Here is a 15,894-nt window from a genome sequence, read left to right on the forward strand (position 1 = left end):
CATGGTTTAGTTGGCCAGGTGGTGTTCGGTCATAGGCTGGAGTCAGTGATCTCAGAGGTCTTTTCCAATCTAATTGATTCTGTGTTGTCTCCTTGGCATTACCTTGATCCTTAAGCCTTCTTTTTCTTCCCTGTCCAGCAAAAGAGGGGGGTAATTAAATGGCTTTGGTGGATATCTGGCATTCAGCCAGGGTCAGTCCGATACCACCAGGTTTATTTGCTTGCTTTATGAGGGTTTTTCTTCTAATTTTTTTTTTTGCTAATACTCAAACATAATTGGATGACTTGCTGAGACAGTTTCTTGAACTGGTCAAACCACATTTGATCAAGCACCTGCTCCTGAAACTCCAGCAATTTTTGGGTGTGAAAGGTCATCCTCCACTCCAGTCATCTTTTAGGCATGACCAAAGGACACTGCAGAGATGGAAACTGAGCTGTCTTGTAGGAATGGGAGAGGTTTTTTAGTTACTCATTTGGGTGTTTTCCTTCTTCTGCACCCTTAGAGCATCAAAAGCAGGGAGTGAAGAGGTTGTGGGAATGTTTTTAAAAATAAGTAGCTTTCTGCTTTTGTTTAATTTTATTTAATTTACAAACATAATGAATTCCTATATAAAGTTTCTCGTTCTTAAATATTTTTAGCTATCTGGTAAGGACTTATCTTCTCACTGCTTTGTAGCACAAATCTACCAAATCCATGTGGGTAGTTGTCTTCTCTGTGTGACGGAAGATGGTTTTGATTCTGTTTTCTCTCATTTGAACATGCCCACTTGCTATGTTTTTTAGTAATTTGCCTGAGTTATTCCTGTCTTGCAGTATCTTCCCTTTAAATCCAGGTGCTGAATATTAAGAGTGCTTTAATCCTTTCATTTTTTGTTTGCTTTAAATGTTTCCCTGATGCTGGGCACTAACACCTTAGGTAATCCTGGTGTATTTGATAAAATTTATCAAAATTTGATAAAATTTATCAAATTTTGATAAATTTGATAAAATGTGCCTGTTGCCAGCAGTCTTGGAAGCAGAGCTAGGAAGAGGCTAGTGTTAACTCTCTATAGGATTAAACTCTCTAGACTTCTTGTTTCATAGCAAGGACAGAAAACCGCATAAAAAGCACTCCCTTTGAGAAACTACAAAAGCTGTATAAAAGTTCTTGACAGGTGCTACATATGGTTTCTTGTCACTAGGGCAAATCAGGGTGAGATATCTGATGAGATAGTAAAGTGTACATAATACTCTGTGGTTTTACAAGGTGTTACTGTATCATGGTTTGTTTTATACCATATCTTATTTAAGATCAATAAAAGAAATCCAGCCTTATTCAGTCATTGTATGAATTTTAAAAACATTATTAAAGAAGTACTGTTTTACTATTGCATACTGCTACACTTTATTATTACATTATGGTAATAAGTGGCCAAATTCAAATTTGGTAGCCCTGTAGTCATCAAAGGGAAAAATGAAAAAGCTGGCAGCTGCTTCTGTTTCAACTGATAATTCCTGATAACTGGCTAGAAGAAAACATGTATTGCCCACCTATTTTTGTAAGGTAATTTGTAGTATATATACTTCCTTTTGTGTTTGGGGTGTGGTCTGTTGGTTTGGTTTTTGTTCCTTTTTTTTGTACTGCACACCAAGCTACAACTTGGTTTGATGCATTTCCAGAGGTTAAAATAATGTCCTGATGAGCTTGGGCTGGGATGGCCTGCACTGGCAGAGCATGTAGCCCTTCTGGAGAAGATAGCCATGCCCTTTTCCTCTCTAATGGGACATTTGCCTAGAAACCATGTTGAATCTCAGATTTAATGTGGTTTGGAATAAACATAAAAGGAAAGGGGAAGCAAATATCACTGTATGGGGTAAGACTGTAGGTGTTCTATCAACCCACCCCCACATCATCATCAACACCCCCTAAAAATCCATCACTGAGGCACCAGTGAGCTTAGGAGTTTTGGAGGGATTTGTTGGTTGGGTTGTTTTTTTAGTCTTTCTTGAGGTGCAGTTTGGTTTAGTGGCAAGCTGAGATGAAAATTTGTGTTTTGGGGGTCATTCTGTTCCAGTGGCCTCTCTGTGGTAGGGCTTCCAAAGCATTAATGCCTTCTGCAAATAATATTTCTTTTATATTTTTTTGCTGGGTTCTAGCCTCTGATACAGAAAAAGATGGACTTTATATATATATATATAATGAAAGTTACAGTAGACATACAGATACTCATTTTTCCCTCACAGTTTTTCAGGATCAAAGGCATCTTGAAATGTTCTTTAAAACAGGATTAGCGTCACATAAAACAAATGTTAAATCTACAATAGAGTCTTGACTGTTGTTCTAAGTAAGTAGGTTCCTGGCTTACTTCCTGGAGGTGCATTACTCACCCATGTGTATTCTAGATGTTAACTCAGGTTTTTTTGATTCTGGCAAGTGCCTGTATATTCAGCCTCACCATAGAAGCATTATGGTCTGAAATCTTTTAATGAACATGAAAGTGGTATGGAAAGAAGCTTATAATATAAATACTGCTGATAGGTGGGGCAGAAATGTGTCCAAGACTTAGGGGGAAAACCCTAAAAAACCCAAACAAAAAACGCTAAAATTTTCAGTATATGAATAATTTTAATATAGACTTGATTTTAAATCTAGGAAGACTGTGCTTGTTGTATGATGACAGAAATTTGATAGCAACTGTACATCTTCCAACAGGTAACTTTTCAGGCTTGCAGCATTTCTGAAGCAAGGTATCTCTATGATCAGCTAGCTACGATTTGTCCCATTGTGGTAAGTAATGGACATCTGTCAGATGAACTCTTCCTTGGTAGCAGAAAGCACTGTATATTAAAAAAATAATACCCAAATTGCAAGCTCACAAATTGGGTACTCTGGGAGAAGACTCTTTCTAGGTTGCCATGTGAGTCATGTTAACTATTTAATGTGCAAATGACACTGAAAACAGATAATATCTGTTCCTTCTTGGTCCTTGTGTCTATTTCTTCCTCTCTGCTCTCACTCCCACATGTGTGAGACTCTTGCTGAATAGTTTTAGAACTAGATTTGGGCAGATTTCATGAAAGCAAGGCAAGCTTGCTCCTTAAAACAATTTTTGATTTTTCAACCGGTGTTGAAAACCTTCTGGTGCTACAGAGGATTTCAGCTTAAGTTGTTTAAATCTGTCCCTTTTATGAGCATGTTGTCATAAACAACTGTTTATAACAGGAGTTATGAAACTAAAGTATCTGTCTGGTCTGAATGATGAGTACATCCTGCCCTGAGTGAGGTATGTTCCAGCTGTGTTACTAAGGTGCTTGGCCAAACAAAAATAAACAAAATAAAATGATTGCCAGGTGAACTTCGGAAGTGAGCAAGCAGAATACTTGCTGATTTGTCTCTAAAGTGCTTCTACCAGTGTAATTTTTGCATTCCTTAAATGCTGATCTGTAGAGGTGAAACCTTTGAAGAGTGTCAGAAGCCCCTTCAGGAATGCTAACGCTTGACCCAGGCATTTTTAGGAGGCAGGAGTTGAGATATTTCTCAACTATACAGGCTTTGGCTGGGTGTTAAACTGAAATATATATACTTCAGTTCCTTCTGGATCCCTTTCCAGTGGGGTTGTATTTTTGCTTTTGGTTCCTTGGCCTGTCCTTTGTTTTGATGCCAGGCTGTTCCATTTTAGATGGCGCTGAGTGCTGCGTCTCCATTCTACAGAGGCTACGTGTCTGACATTGACTGTCGCTGGGGAGTGATCTCCGCTTCCGTGGACGACCGAACGCGCGAGGAGCGAGGCCTGGAGGTCAGTCAGGGTACCTAGTAGCTGTCTGGGGTTTTTGGGGCAAAAAAGTTAAATCTCCTTTAGCATCAGATTCTGCTTGTGCTTATCAAATCTCTAGTGAGGGAATGTGATGGTCTTTGTGGTAAATACAGGAAAGATGGTGTAAACACTCGCCTTGGTTGGTCAGTTTGTGTTAACAAACAGATATTTTTAATTAGGTATGGAATCCCAGTCTTCCACAGCTAGCTGAAAAGCACCCCAGTGATGAAACTTTCTAATTTATGCTTGAGCCTAAAAGGAAAAAATTGCACTAGATTAAATAGTGGGTGCTGCTGAGTAGCATAAACTAGAACTAAATCAAGAGAGTTAGGTTTCAGAACTTGTAGAGTTTCTCTAAGCAGGAATTTCCATTCAATGCACTTACAAAATTACATAAAATAAATAATTTTTTAATTTACTTGAAATATTTCTTGAACTACTTATTTTAAGGGCATCTCTAACAGTGTGCACATGGTGAAACAGCTGGTATATGTTTGCTGCCAGGTGCTTGGGGTGATGGCATATTACATCAGGAAAACATTTCTACATCTAGAGAATTCTAGTAAATGTGTGATGACTGATTTTTTGTTCAGATATATATGTCTGCAAACAAAATAGTCATAATTCCAGAATCACTTTATATTGAGCCTATTTAAGACTCGTGCTTTTAATAATTTTAATTGAGGTGGTAGGGGTTTTTAAATAGGGTAATAATTCTCAACATAAGTGTCATTAGTGAGCAAAACTTAGGTAACATTGTTAACAAGCTGTTAAAATATTGTATTCTTAAATTATATAGCCACTGAAGAACAACCATTATAGAATCAGTAAATCCAGATATGATTCCATAGACAGTTATCTATCTGAATGTGGTGAGAAATACAATGACATTGATTTGACAATAGACAAAGATATCTACGAGCACCTAATAAAGGAAGGTAAGTGTTTGCTTCATTATGAGCAGGTTAAGAATTATGTTTGCAGTGTGTGGGGATATTTTACTGTTTTTGTTGTTGCTTGTTACAAACATTGTGCAGCCCTCAAGAGTGATTCATACTCAGGAATTAGCTGTGCAGAGTGGTCTTAAGAGTTTTTTTAAAAAGGATTCATTTGTAACAGAAACTGTCCCTAATGCATCAAACTGAGTTTCTCAAGCTGGAATTCATGTTTTATTTTTATGGAGAGAGCCGAACTGGTTTAGGAAACTGGGCACAGAATGCATCACAAAACAGGAAGAATGGTAGCCACACCAATACTCAGCGGCCATTTCCAAACAAGAGCCTGTTTGATTTGGGGGTTTTTGCTCTTTTTAATCATTTCCTTCCTTCCTGAAGTCATCACTGTAACAGGATGTGGTGGGCTGAGGTAGCACTGCAGTGTTAGATGTTTACAGTCTTGTAAAAAAAAAAATTCCTGGAGCCTGTTTTGATATGTATGAATTGTTTGTTTGAATTTTCATTTTGTAGGTATTGACCACCTTTTGGCACAGCATATTGCACACTTGTTCATTCGAGACCCATTGACTTTGTTTGAGGAGAAAATACATCTAGATGATGCAAATGAATCCGACCATTTTGAGGTTATGTCTAATTTAGAGGAATTTAATAAATATATGTATATAATTGCTTATCTTCGTAATAGTAAATTGGAGGATGGCTGTATTAGCTAAAATTTTTTTTATTAATTTTTCACTTCAGGTAGTTTTGTAGCATATGACTTTGCAGTTATAAGCACATTCATTTTATTCATTTTATCTTTTATTTAGAAGGTGATGGCTTATACTTTAAATAAAATATGAGGAGCCTATGCTATGTGTATGAATGAGCCTATAGCTATGTATATAAATGTTAAAGGAAACTGTCAATTTTTAAAGCTTCCTCCAACCTGGTTTGTATTTTATTTATGTAGAAATCTCTCTTTTACAGCTTTATGGGTGATAGCTGTGGTAGCGTTAGGCCTTTTTAGTTCAGGATGTGTCAGCCCCTCAAGTAAAAAATAAAGTCAGCTGCATGCCAGTCTCTTAGTGTCCTGTACATAATACTCAACCCAAACAGCATGAGAAAGTACAACATATTTGCTCCTAGGTTGGGTAGTTGTACTGTGGGCTTTAGGAAATTACAGCACTTACTTGGGAACCACTTCTCTAACCTGCTATGCTGTTCCACAGAAAACACTGGGACTCTAGTTATCTGCTTATTTTTCTTCAATTATATTATAGAGTAATGTGCTTCTTGATTGTGACAGATTATTTCATGTGCTTTGCAGAATATTCAGTCTACAAACTGGCAGACAATGAGGTTTAAGCCGCCACCTCCAAATTCAGATATTGGATGGAGAGTGGAATTCAGACCTATGGAGGTAAGGAAGACATCAGTATGTACAAGAGCACATTTCCTTTTAAGTGGAAAAGTACCAGGCGTTCTGCCATCCAGTATCAAACTCCCGTTACTTGTGCTGTGTTTTCTCCCCTTTGATTTGCTAGATGCAAGTGAAGTGGACAGCACTATTTAATCAGACATGGACGGTGGGAATGTAACTGACAGGAGAATCCACTGCAGTACATCAGTGCATGCTAATGGATTTGGGGTGATGGGGAAAGGAATTAGGCTTGTATTAAAGCAGCAGCAAACAAAGCCCCATTTAGCTTCTAGAGACTGTATTTCTCTAGTACATTTCCTGGTACTGAACAATTCCACTGTCACAGTTCTGGTTTTTTCACAAAGTGCTTTTATTCTATAGCTGTCTGTTTATAAGCTCTCTAAATTTAATCCTTTTAGAGTGGAAATTTAAATGCTACTATACTTCTGTAATTAGAGAGCCTGAAGGTGCAGGTTATTAGTCTTTTGAAACACAAGCCTGCTTTGCATCGAATTGCAGGGTTGAGTTTGTTGCAGCATGTGCGTGCTTTGTGCGCTGGAAGTCAGTGCTGGTGACAGCGCGTGTGGATCGCCCCTCGGCGAGTACAGTGTGTGTGAACACAAGTGCCAGCATGAGCTTCTGAGCCAAACTGGTCCAGACTGTCCTTGCACGAGTGTGTTTCCACTAAGTAATTGAATCTCTACTCCTTTCATGTCTAGGTCCAGTTAACAGACTTTGAGAACTCTGCTTATGTTGTGTTTGTGGTATTGCTAACCAGAGTGATTCTGTCATATAAGCTGGACTTTCTCATTCCTTTGTCCAAGGTAGGTGTGAAAGGTCAGATCTGTTAGAGCTAAATGTAATGCATCAAGTCTGATTTTTATCCCCTGCAAGCTAGGAAATAATATTTGTCCACTTACAGAACAGTCATTTTTCTCTTCTTGTCAGTTTTCATCTGTACCAGTACTTTGAATTAATTTAAACTCTACAATATTAAACAAATATTTTACTGCTGTCTCATGGAATTAAACATAGACAAATGATGTAGGAATTTCTGTGATGCCTAGCATTGAAGTACTGCAGAAATGTTAAGAAATAGCATTGTCACAAAGCTGTTTTGAGGCTGGGAAAGGGCATGTTTCCCCCATTTTTACATGCAGGGGAGAAATATGTGGAACTCAAAATAAGAACTTTACACTTATCTTAACATGAATATTGCCTGTGTCTTATGTTCTTACTCTGTGTTTTGTTTATATGGAGTCGGGGAGGGGGAAAGAAGGAATTCAGCATGCTTAGTGTTACACAGTATTTGACTGGAAACAAACACTGCTGATTCTGGTCACAACTGTGGCTTGTCTTAAGACAGACAAGCCATGCAAAATGTACTTTCTCCTTAATCTTGCTCTCACAATTGCTGAACTGTTTTGTGTGAAGCTGTCCTTGCATGTCCTTTTTCTGAGGCACCTGACCAAAAAATGTCTTTTTAGATGGACATTCCTGTGTGATGTTGTAGGTAGCTTTAAAAAAGATATTGTAGGGCAGGAGGCTTTTGACACTATGCTAGAAAATCTAGCATAGCCATAGGCATCCTGTGGTTTTTCATAGTTTTTTAAATTAAAATGGAGAAAAATATTGAAGTCATAAATTTAGAGTAATCATACCATACATACATGGTATGATTTGGTATGACTTCTAAAAGGAGATGTCAGGGAGTTCAGACTCCATGAATCAGCAATTTAACAGTTAGATTACATAATTACATTGTTATTTGAGTGTCTCAAAAGCACAAAAAATTTAACTGCCAGTTAAGAGTGAATAAGAGATCAGGTGCTGAAAGAACCTGAACAGAATTGGAGGGCTGGGGGGCTTAAAATTGCTTGAGCTTGCCAAGCAATTTGGCAGGTAATACAACACAGAATTGCACAACCATTGGTAAGCCTGCCTCTTTCAAGTAAAATAATAGGGGGTTATGGGGCTAATCTCACACTAATCTTGGCTGTCTGATTGAATGTGGTTGAACACTCATCAGCTGGGATTGGAGTTCTTTCAAACTTTCAAAACAACCTGTTGTGTAAATAGGTTTCATAATATAAAATTAATTGAAAACAAAGGTTTGAAAGGTAAGAAGTAAGCAAAGATTTTGTATAGCCTTTAGTTAAATATCAGACAAAGAATTCAGCAAATTATATCTCTTTTTCTGAAGACAGTATGGTAAAGCTAATTCCAGAAGCTGTATGATGTTAATTAATTCCCTGAGAACACACCAACCAAAGAACTTGGACAAAATCTTCCATCCGGAAAGGCAGAGCAATGCTTATGTCATTTGCAGAGCAAATGTTGTAGTTTGGGGGACTTTGGAGAAGCCTGAAATTAAGAACTTTTTTTGCTGGCAGTATTAAGTTTAAATAGCAAACATGTTTGAATGGAATGGATACAATTCCCATACAAACTTACTTGAATGCTATTTCTGAATGATAGTCCTTCTAAAGATAGTGATGATTTTGTTAATCAAAGCAGAAAATTATGGCTAGGGAAATCGAAATTCTTTTCTTCCATACTTATTTAAATTGCATCTAAATATGCAAAGTACTCTTCCAGAAGGGATGTAACCTGTTAATTGTAACTGTTCCTGTGTTTTCATCCAAACTGAAATTAGCATAGCATGTTCTAACACGATACCATTACCTGTTCTGCTGGAGACCCAGTTTCATAAAATGTCATCTCTTGGTGGGTTTGTCCTGGACACTGACAAATGAAATAAAATTTAGCTTCACAGTTTGACCCTATGTGAAGAAATATAGTACCTATTTCAACGTATGAAACACAAATGTGATAGTTTGGTAGAATCCTGCATTTCTAAAATGTCGCAGATCTGAAATAGTAAGAAATATAGTACCTATTTCAACTTATGAAACACAAATGTGATAGTTTGGTAGAATCCTGCATTTCTAAAATGTCGCAGATCTCTGAATTTATTTTTTTTGCCAGGTGGATGAAAACATGAAGGTGGCCCAGAAAAGAGATGCTGTACGACAGGGAATGTTTTACTTCAGAAAAGATATATGCAAAGGTATCACATCAAGTAATCTGACTAACGTTGTGGATGTTTAGCACATGTCTTGGCTTTTAACCATTATTTTCCTTTCCCTTTGTCACACGTGAAGGTGGAAATGCTGTTTTGGATGGATGTGGCTCTGCACAGAATGGGACAGGCACTGACACAGAAGAGTACACCTTAATGAGCATTGACACAATTATCAATGGGAAGGTAATAGCCTCTTCTACCTGGAACACATTCTATTCTACCCTCCCAGAAACCAGACTGAGTGTGTTTTATGCTGATTCTGTTCTCTTACACAGGAAGGAGTCTTTCCTGGTTTGATCCCAATTTTGAATTCCTATCTTGAAAACATGGAAGTGGATGTGGATACAAGATGCACCATCTTAAACTATCTGAAGCTAATCAAAAAGAGAGCCTCTGGTATGTTTGATATTTTTGGACACTGACTTTCTTGACATTTTTCTGCTTTCAGTTGGATAAGACTGATGGGACCTGTGGATGTCTCATTAGCTGTTGAATCATTAGAGCAAAGGACTGGAGTGTGTTCTCTGGCTTAAATTTTGACCTGTCTGCTTTTATTCTTTAATGTTTAGTGATCCATTTTAGAACTTATATTCAGAGTAACTGATAGAGTAACAATCATGGTTTAGAGGGTAGTATGTACCCAGTCCTTGATTTTGCTTTTCAACACCATTTACTGCTGTTTTGCCACTGTGTTGTCCACTTTGTAGTAGTTTAAACATACACTAGTCCCCTTTGCCTTGTCATTTGAGTGTTGTAAGAGTATTTGAGGCTGGGTCTGATAGCTTGCCTGATATGACTGGTGTGACTCCAAAGCGTTCATAAGTGTAAACTCAGGTCTGCTAGACCATGGGACCTAGACTTTAGCTCACTGATAAGAAGGTCCTTCTGTAAGTAGCAGAACTTCCTCAAGGCAGAGCAGAGCAGGCTCTTACACAGTCTTTCCCCCATTGCAATGTTTTTCAGGACAGGTGTATAACGACTGTTTGTGTTTCTTCTTAAAATGCAGCAGTGTAATGAGTAAAAGATGCAGGCTAAACTTAATTCAGAACTGTGTGCTTAGCTCAGTCTGCACCAACTCTTTAACTTTTCTGTGTAAATCCCCTGCATAACTGTATTGATGTAAATTTAGCTAGGTGGTTAATTATAGCCTCCTAAGTCAATAGTGATTTTTTTTCTTAGCCCTCTCCCCCCCCACGAGTTTTAAACTAAAGTGCTGCATTCCTTTTTAATTCCTGAAAATTGCTGTAGAAGCTTCTAGGTAAAGACCTTTCCAAAGTTGAGGTGGAAATCAGGACTTTGTCTTATCTGGTAATTCACTACTTCAGCAGTTCTTCAGAATGGTAACATGCTTTTAAACATTCCCTTGTCTGTTGTTTGTGGGTTTTTTTCCTTCAGAGAAATGATCTTGAGAAAACAAGGAATCCATAACTGTAGCAGGCCTTTTTCCTAAGGCCTAGTGACCAGCTGCAGGTGTTCCAAACTGAAGTGCTGCGTTCCTTTTTAATTCCTGAAAATTGCTGTAGAAGCTTCTAGGTAAAGACCTTTCCAAAGTTGAGGTGGAAATCAGGACTTTGTCTTATCTGGTAATTCACTACTTCAGCAGTTCTTCAGAATGGTAACATGCTTTTAAACATTCCCTTGTCTGTTGTTTGTGGGTTTTTTTCCTTCAGAGAAATGATCTTGAGAAAACAAGGAATCCATAACTGTAGCAGGCCTTTTTCCTAAGGCCTAGTGACCAGCTGCAGGTGTTCCCCGCCAAAGAAAAACTTTGCTACCTGGTGCAAAGTTACAGTCATTGCAAAAGTCAGCTCCTGTATTTACACAGACCTAAAAGCTGTGAGAGTGAGGTTGATAAGAGTGTAGGGTTTATAGTTTAGGTCTTATGAACTGAAATGACTTGTAAATGAAGCTTCTTAAGAACTAGAATTCACAGAATAAAAAAGTATTAGGTATTGTATTACTGTGCCATGATGTTTCTCAGTTTTAAGCTTTGGATTATTCCAGTTTACCCTTGCTCTTAAATCAAATGTTCCTTATCCACAGCCTGTTTAGTATGAGTCATATCTGCAAAGAGTGGCCATTTTTCAGATTTCTCCAATGGTGAGCACAGCATTCATGAGTTAAGAACACTGACACTTTAGTTGCTGTGGGTGTAACCTTGCACTGGCATAATTCATTTGAGCTTCAGTCGCCTCCTCTCTTGCAGCACAGCAAGGTATTTCCCTCCTGGTCTCTATAGCTGGTGTGTGACTGCTGCCACTCAGTGAGAATACAGATTTGCTAGGCAGACAGCAGCTGCTGACCACCACCAGTTGTTGATGAACACAGTACTGAGGTAGCAGCATCAAGTGGTCCTTGTCCTGGTGTGCTCTCCTGGCTGCCTGCAGTGCAGTAATCACAGAGCTTGATGAGCATTCACAGATGTGATTTCCATGATCTTTGCCTTGTCTTTCTTGAAGCAGTTACACTTTTGCTCCCCCTAAAGTCATATAATAAGAAATTACACAGTTTTATTATATATGCTTTTTGAAAAAAATAATTCTGTAGTTTTTCATGTTTAAATGCTCTTCACAGTTACTCCATGATACACATTCTAGTTCCTGTGTTGTAGGATCACGTTTATCTACTCATTTGTCATCAGCATTCATAATTGTGTGGACCTCTCCAGTATATTGCTGCTCCTGAACTTAAAATTCCCTTTGCCTCTCCTTGCCTGGAAGGTGTCTCACACCTTTTGTCAGTCAGTGTGCCATACTCCCATGAGTACCTCTGCAGGCTGCCGGCTGTGCTCCCAGTGGAGCGTGCAGGGGGCGAGGCTGGGCTGCCTGGCCACTAGGTGTCCGTGTTGCTGTGCCCTGGACACTGCCCGGCTCCTGCGGCACTGCCTGCACGCCTTGCACTTCAGCCGCGTCTCTCCCTAAGCTTCACTCCGCTCATCTCCTGTCTCCACTGACTTTCTTGCAGGCCCCCTGCTTCTCGTTGGTGTCAGAAAGTTTTCAACTTGAGTTTTTAGTGCCTTCAACAAATAAAGCCTCTTGGGTAATTTTTTTCCTGGCTTTTTATGTAGAAGTGTAAACTCTGGCCTCATTCCTTTAAAACATTACTTCTGTTTTTTGAAGCACATTTTGATTTCTAGTAACGTTTTTATTCTTCTTTTCTTCCTAGTACTTTTCTGCAATTTTTCTGATTTATCTTCATGTACATCTGTTTAAGACTACTGCTAGGATATTTTTAAATAATGTTGGGTTATTTTTACTTTTTATTTGTGTGTTCCTTCATGCTTTCTCTAACTTGATTCCTCTTGCTTTTTTAAATATTCCTAAGGCAAAGACTTCTCTAGTGGAAACCCCTGACTCTTTCCACTCTCACAGTGAAGCTGATGTTCTGGTAGCTAGCCATGGAAGTTTTTCTAGGCTCTTTGAGCATCCCATCAGCCCATCTTAATGTCTTAACAGTCAGAATTACCTTAAACTTGTTAATGTTCGCTTGCATGTGCTGCATTCACGAGCAAGATTCAGCAGCCTGGACTCTGGTGTGCAGCCAGCCCCCAGCTGCAGCCTCATGGGGATGCCAGTCTCCTGCAAGTGGTGTGTGTCATTCAGTGACCTTTTACAGAGGTGCTGGGGACCCTTAGGTACCTGCTGACCAACCCAAGAACTATGGAGTGAAGCAGAGGCACTGTGTACAAACCAGAAGTTGGTATAATTGAGAACCAGCCTATTTTTTTGCTAGAAGCTGCCAGAGGGAGAAAGAATAATAAGCCCAAGTTGATTGATCAAAACTAGCAGCTCAGTTAGATGGATCAACTACAAACTTATTTTATATAAATGTAGTAGTGCAGAGGTGTCTGTGGATTCATCTCAGCCAGATTCTCTGTTAAATGAACTGTTTAAGACCTTTTGCTGTACAATCTGTTAGTAGCACCTGTTCCAGTTGCTGCATCTCTCTGCATTGTGTCATTAGAACATCTGAAAGTTGGAAAATTGCACCAGATAAGTGTCTTTTAGACCATCAGGGATATGCCAGCTTAATTGTGCCACAGTTTAGCCATATTTGAAAACAAAAAAGTATAGGAATGTATTTCTCATGAAAGCATGGGCTACTCATTAATTGTGTTTATAGTGCACAGAACTCTAGGTGTTCTACTGCTGAATTAGATGTATAAACTGTGAAATTTAATTTCCTCTTGCCCACAGGAGAATTAATGACAGTTGCTCGGTGGATGAGGGAGTTCATCGCACACCATCCGGACTACAAGCAGGACAGTGTGATAACTGATGAAATGAATTACAGCCTTATGTGGAAGTGCAACCAAATCGCTCAAGGCCAGGCAGAGTGTCCTGAACTATTGGGGGTAGGATTTAATAAGAAACAAAGTGGAAATAAAACTGACTCTTTGTAATGAATGAATGAATGAATGCTTCTTAAATAATAAAAAGATTAAGCCTTTTAGCAAAGCACTAGCAAAGATACTGTGAATCTGGTACAGTTTCATGGTGTGAAGACCAAAACAGGGATACTGCACTATAAAATGGGCCAATCTGCCTAAATATTCATTTAAGGCATCCTAAATAGGCATATTCTTATTGTTAAGGTTTATACAATATACATGTAAATAGTAAAATATTTTTATGATTAACATCAATGTATTTTAATAACATTGTAACTAAGGTTATTGTGAATTAGCTTGTAACTTTTTTATGCTTAATATAGAAAGAAAAATTGTCATGAACAGCTTTGTAAATGTAATGGTACTTGTATATTATATGCATTCCAGTTACTGAATGTTTACTGTAATTTTTTTAACCTGGAATGTGCTAAGTAATTTACCTTATTGTGTAAGAAAAAAATCCTTCTGGATCTACCTGAATCACAGATACTTCTTCCTTCCATTGGGTTTTGAAAGTATGTAAGAACAGACAAATACATGTGCATCCAAGTTGTTAATCTTACAGTAGTTTCTCAGTTGCCACAAGACCTTCATCCACTTGTAAACTCTAAAACTCAGAGGAACAGATCTGTCTTTATTCAGATAATGCAAGTCAGCTTCCCTGCAGATGCAGTTATTTTCTTCCCCTCTGAAATAAGCTGCATGATGTCTCAGTTCAGAAAATCTGACCGATGATTTTGCAAAAAAGTGGTAATGGGAGATGTGTCAAAAGGAGGAGGAAATGAGAGCTGGACATACAGCTCTCTTCACAAAGGAACCAGAGACACCTGCTCTGGACTTCAGCCTGCTTGACTGCTCTTCTCCCACACTGCTGCTGTTCCCATGGTCAGCAATGACTGCAGCACAAAACCAAACTTCTGTCCATTCTTCCTGAAGGTTGAGTTTCTCATTTTGTCATTTTGTCAATTATAAATATTAAAAGACAGCTTGTTTATTTTCTATAAGGTAATTTATGTAGGTGGCTGGGATTACCTACATAGCTGTAGTTATGGACAACTTAATCCCTTCTAGAAAACAGTTTAAAGAGAAATTTTGGAATGCACTAATCCTTTAAATTGGAAGCTGGTGCTGGGAGTGACTGTAATCTATTTAAATTCAGCCATTGCATCTGTAAATAAAGCAAACTTAAGGGGCCTTTTTGATTTAGCTTCTTAACTGATTTCTAAAAGTGAATTGCATTAGGGGTAGAACATGCAAAGCTTATGGAAGCATATAAAAATACCTAAGATCTCATGATTTTTTTTAAAAGAACTAATGGAGAAACTGCAGTGAGAGGTGCACCAAGAAGCTTTTATGTACTGAATTACACTTCATTCTGTGTTCACAGGTGTGCTTTAGAGAATAAAAAGAATACTCTTTCTCTGCAGTGGTGAATTTGTTTTAATTAAGATGTAGGCATATGCTAATTTAGTTTCTGTAATAAGGAAATAAAAATAAAATTTGCAGTATATGTTGGTCACTTGCATGACTTGAATTGACATTTTTAGATTCAAAAAAGGAGGAGTTGCATACCTGGCAGGTATGCAACTCACCCAGATTTAATTTGTTCACAGCGGAGCTTCTCAGGACTCAGACAAATGGTCTAACACTCCTACAGCAAAGAAATCCTTGCTATTGTTAAAATTGTAGCATCTGTCTGATTGCACACCATGAGCCACTATGCTTGGAAAACCCTTTAAAATAGTTGGAATGGTTTTCTGCTGGTACTGCTTCAATGCATGTCCTTATTCACTTTCAGTTGACATTGAATCTTCCTTCTGGCCAAATATGTGTCCTGTAAGATACAGAACTTTTTGTCATGATGCCTTAAAGGTTGTGGCTGGAAGTTTCCCTCCTGATTTCTTATGTGCATGTTTCCAGAAGGGATGAGTGAGATCAAACACAAAGCTGCTTCTGGTTTTTGAGACATGCATGGTTGCAGTGTCTAAGCGTTGAACATTCACTAGATGAAGAGTTCAGGTATGTGATCCAGCCTGTTCTTTATAGTGTGGTGAAGGCTGTCAGTGCAAACCAGAGTTGCTGCAGGGACAGGAGGCAAGCTTTGCCACTGTCTTTGGATACAGCTTAGAGGTGGCTGTGTTCTGGTGGCTCTGTGCACACTGAGGTAAAGAAGCAAACCCCAGTCCAAGCCTCAAGCCCTGGCTGGCCTTTTGCAGAGAGCATGAGAAACTTCTTTGGGCTATGCATGCAGGACTTTTGGTTCTGCAG

The 15,894-nt window shown here is 38.5% G+C and overlaps 1 protein-coding gene across 2 annotated transcripts in view; it reads left to right on the forward strand.

Annotated features, from left to right (window-relative positions):
• GCLC (glutamate-cysteine ligase catalytic subunit) overlaps positions 1–15,134 on the forward strand; it is a 36,723-nt gene extending 21,589 nt beyond the window's left edge. The window contains exons 7-16 of one of the 2 annotated variants that reach the window (XM_039726178.1): positions 2,692–2,766; positions 3,659–3,775; positions 4,593–4,731; positions 5,260–5,372; positions 6,059–6,151; positions 6,871–6,975; positions 9,140–9,221; positions 9,316–9,419; positions 9,512–9,632; positions 13,433–15,134. In XM_039726178.1, coding sequence (XP_039582112.1) covers positions 2,692–2,766; positions 3,659–3,775; positions 4,593–4,731; positions 5,260–5,372; positions 6,059–6,151; positions 6,871–6,975; positions 9,140–9,221; positions 9,316–9,419; positions 9,512–9,632; positions 13,433–13,638 — 1,155 coding nt within the window. In that variant the 3' untranslated portion in view covers positions 13,639–15,134. The remainder of the gene's footprint in view (positions 1–2,691; positions 2,767–3,658; positions 3,776–4,592; positions 4,732–5,259; positions 5,373–6,058; positions 6,152–6,870; positions 6,976–9,139; positions 9,222–9,315; positions 9,420–9,511; positions 9,633–13,432) is intronic. The other variant, XM_039726187.1, reaches the window with a different exon arrangement.
• Positions 15,135–15,894: the final 760 nt, after the last annotated feature.

This window comes from Passer montanus, unplaced genomic scaffold (genome assembly GCF_014805655.1).
Source record: "Passer montanus isolate IOZ18808 unplaced genomic scaffold, ASM1480565v1 scaffold11, whole genome shotgun sequence".
Taxonomy (NCBI): Eukaryota; Metazoa; Chordata; class Aves; order Passeriformes; family Passeridae; genus Passer; species Passer montanus.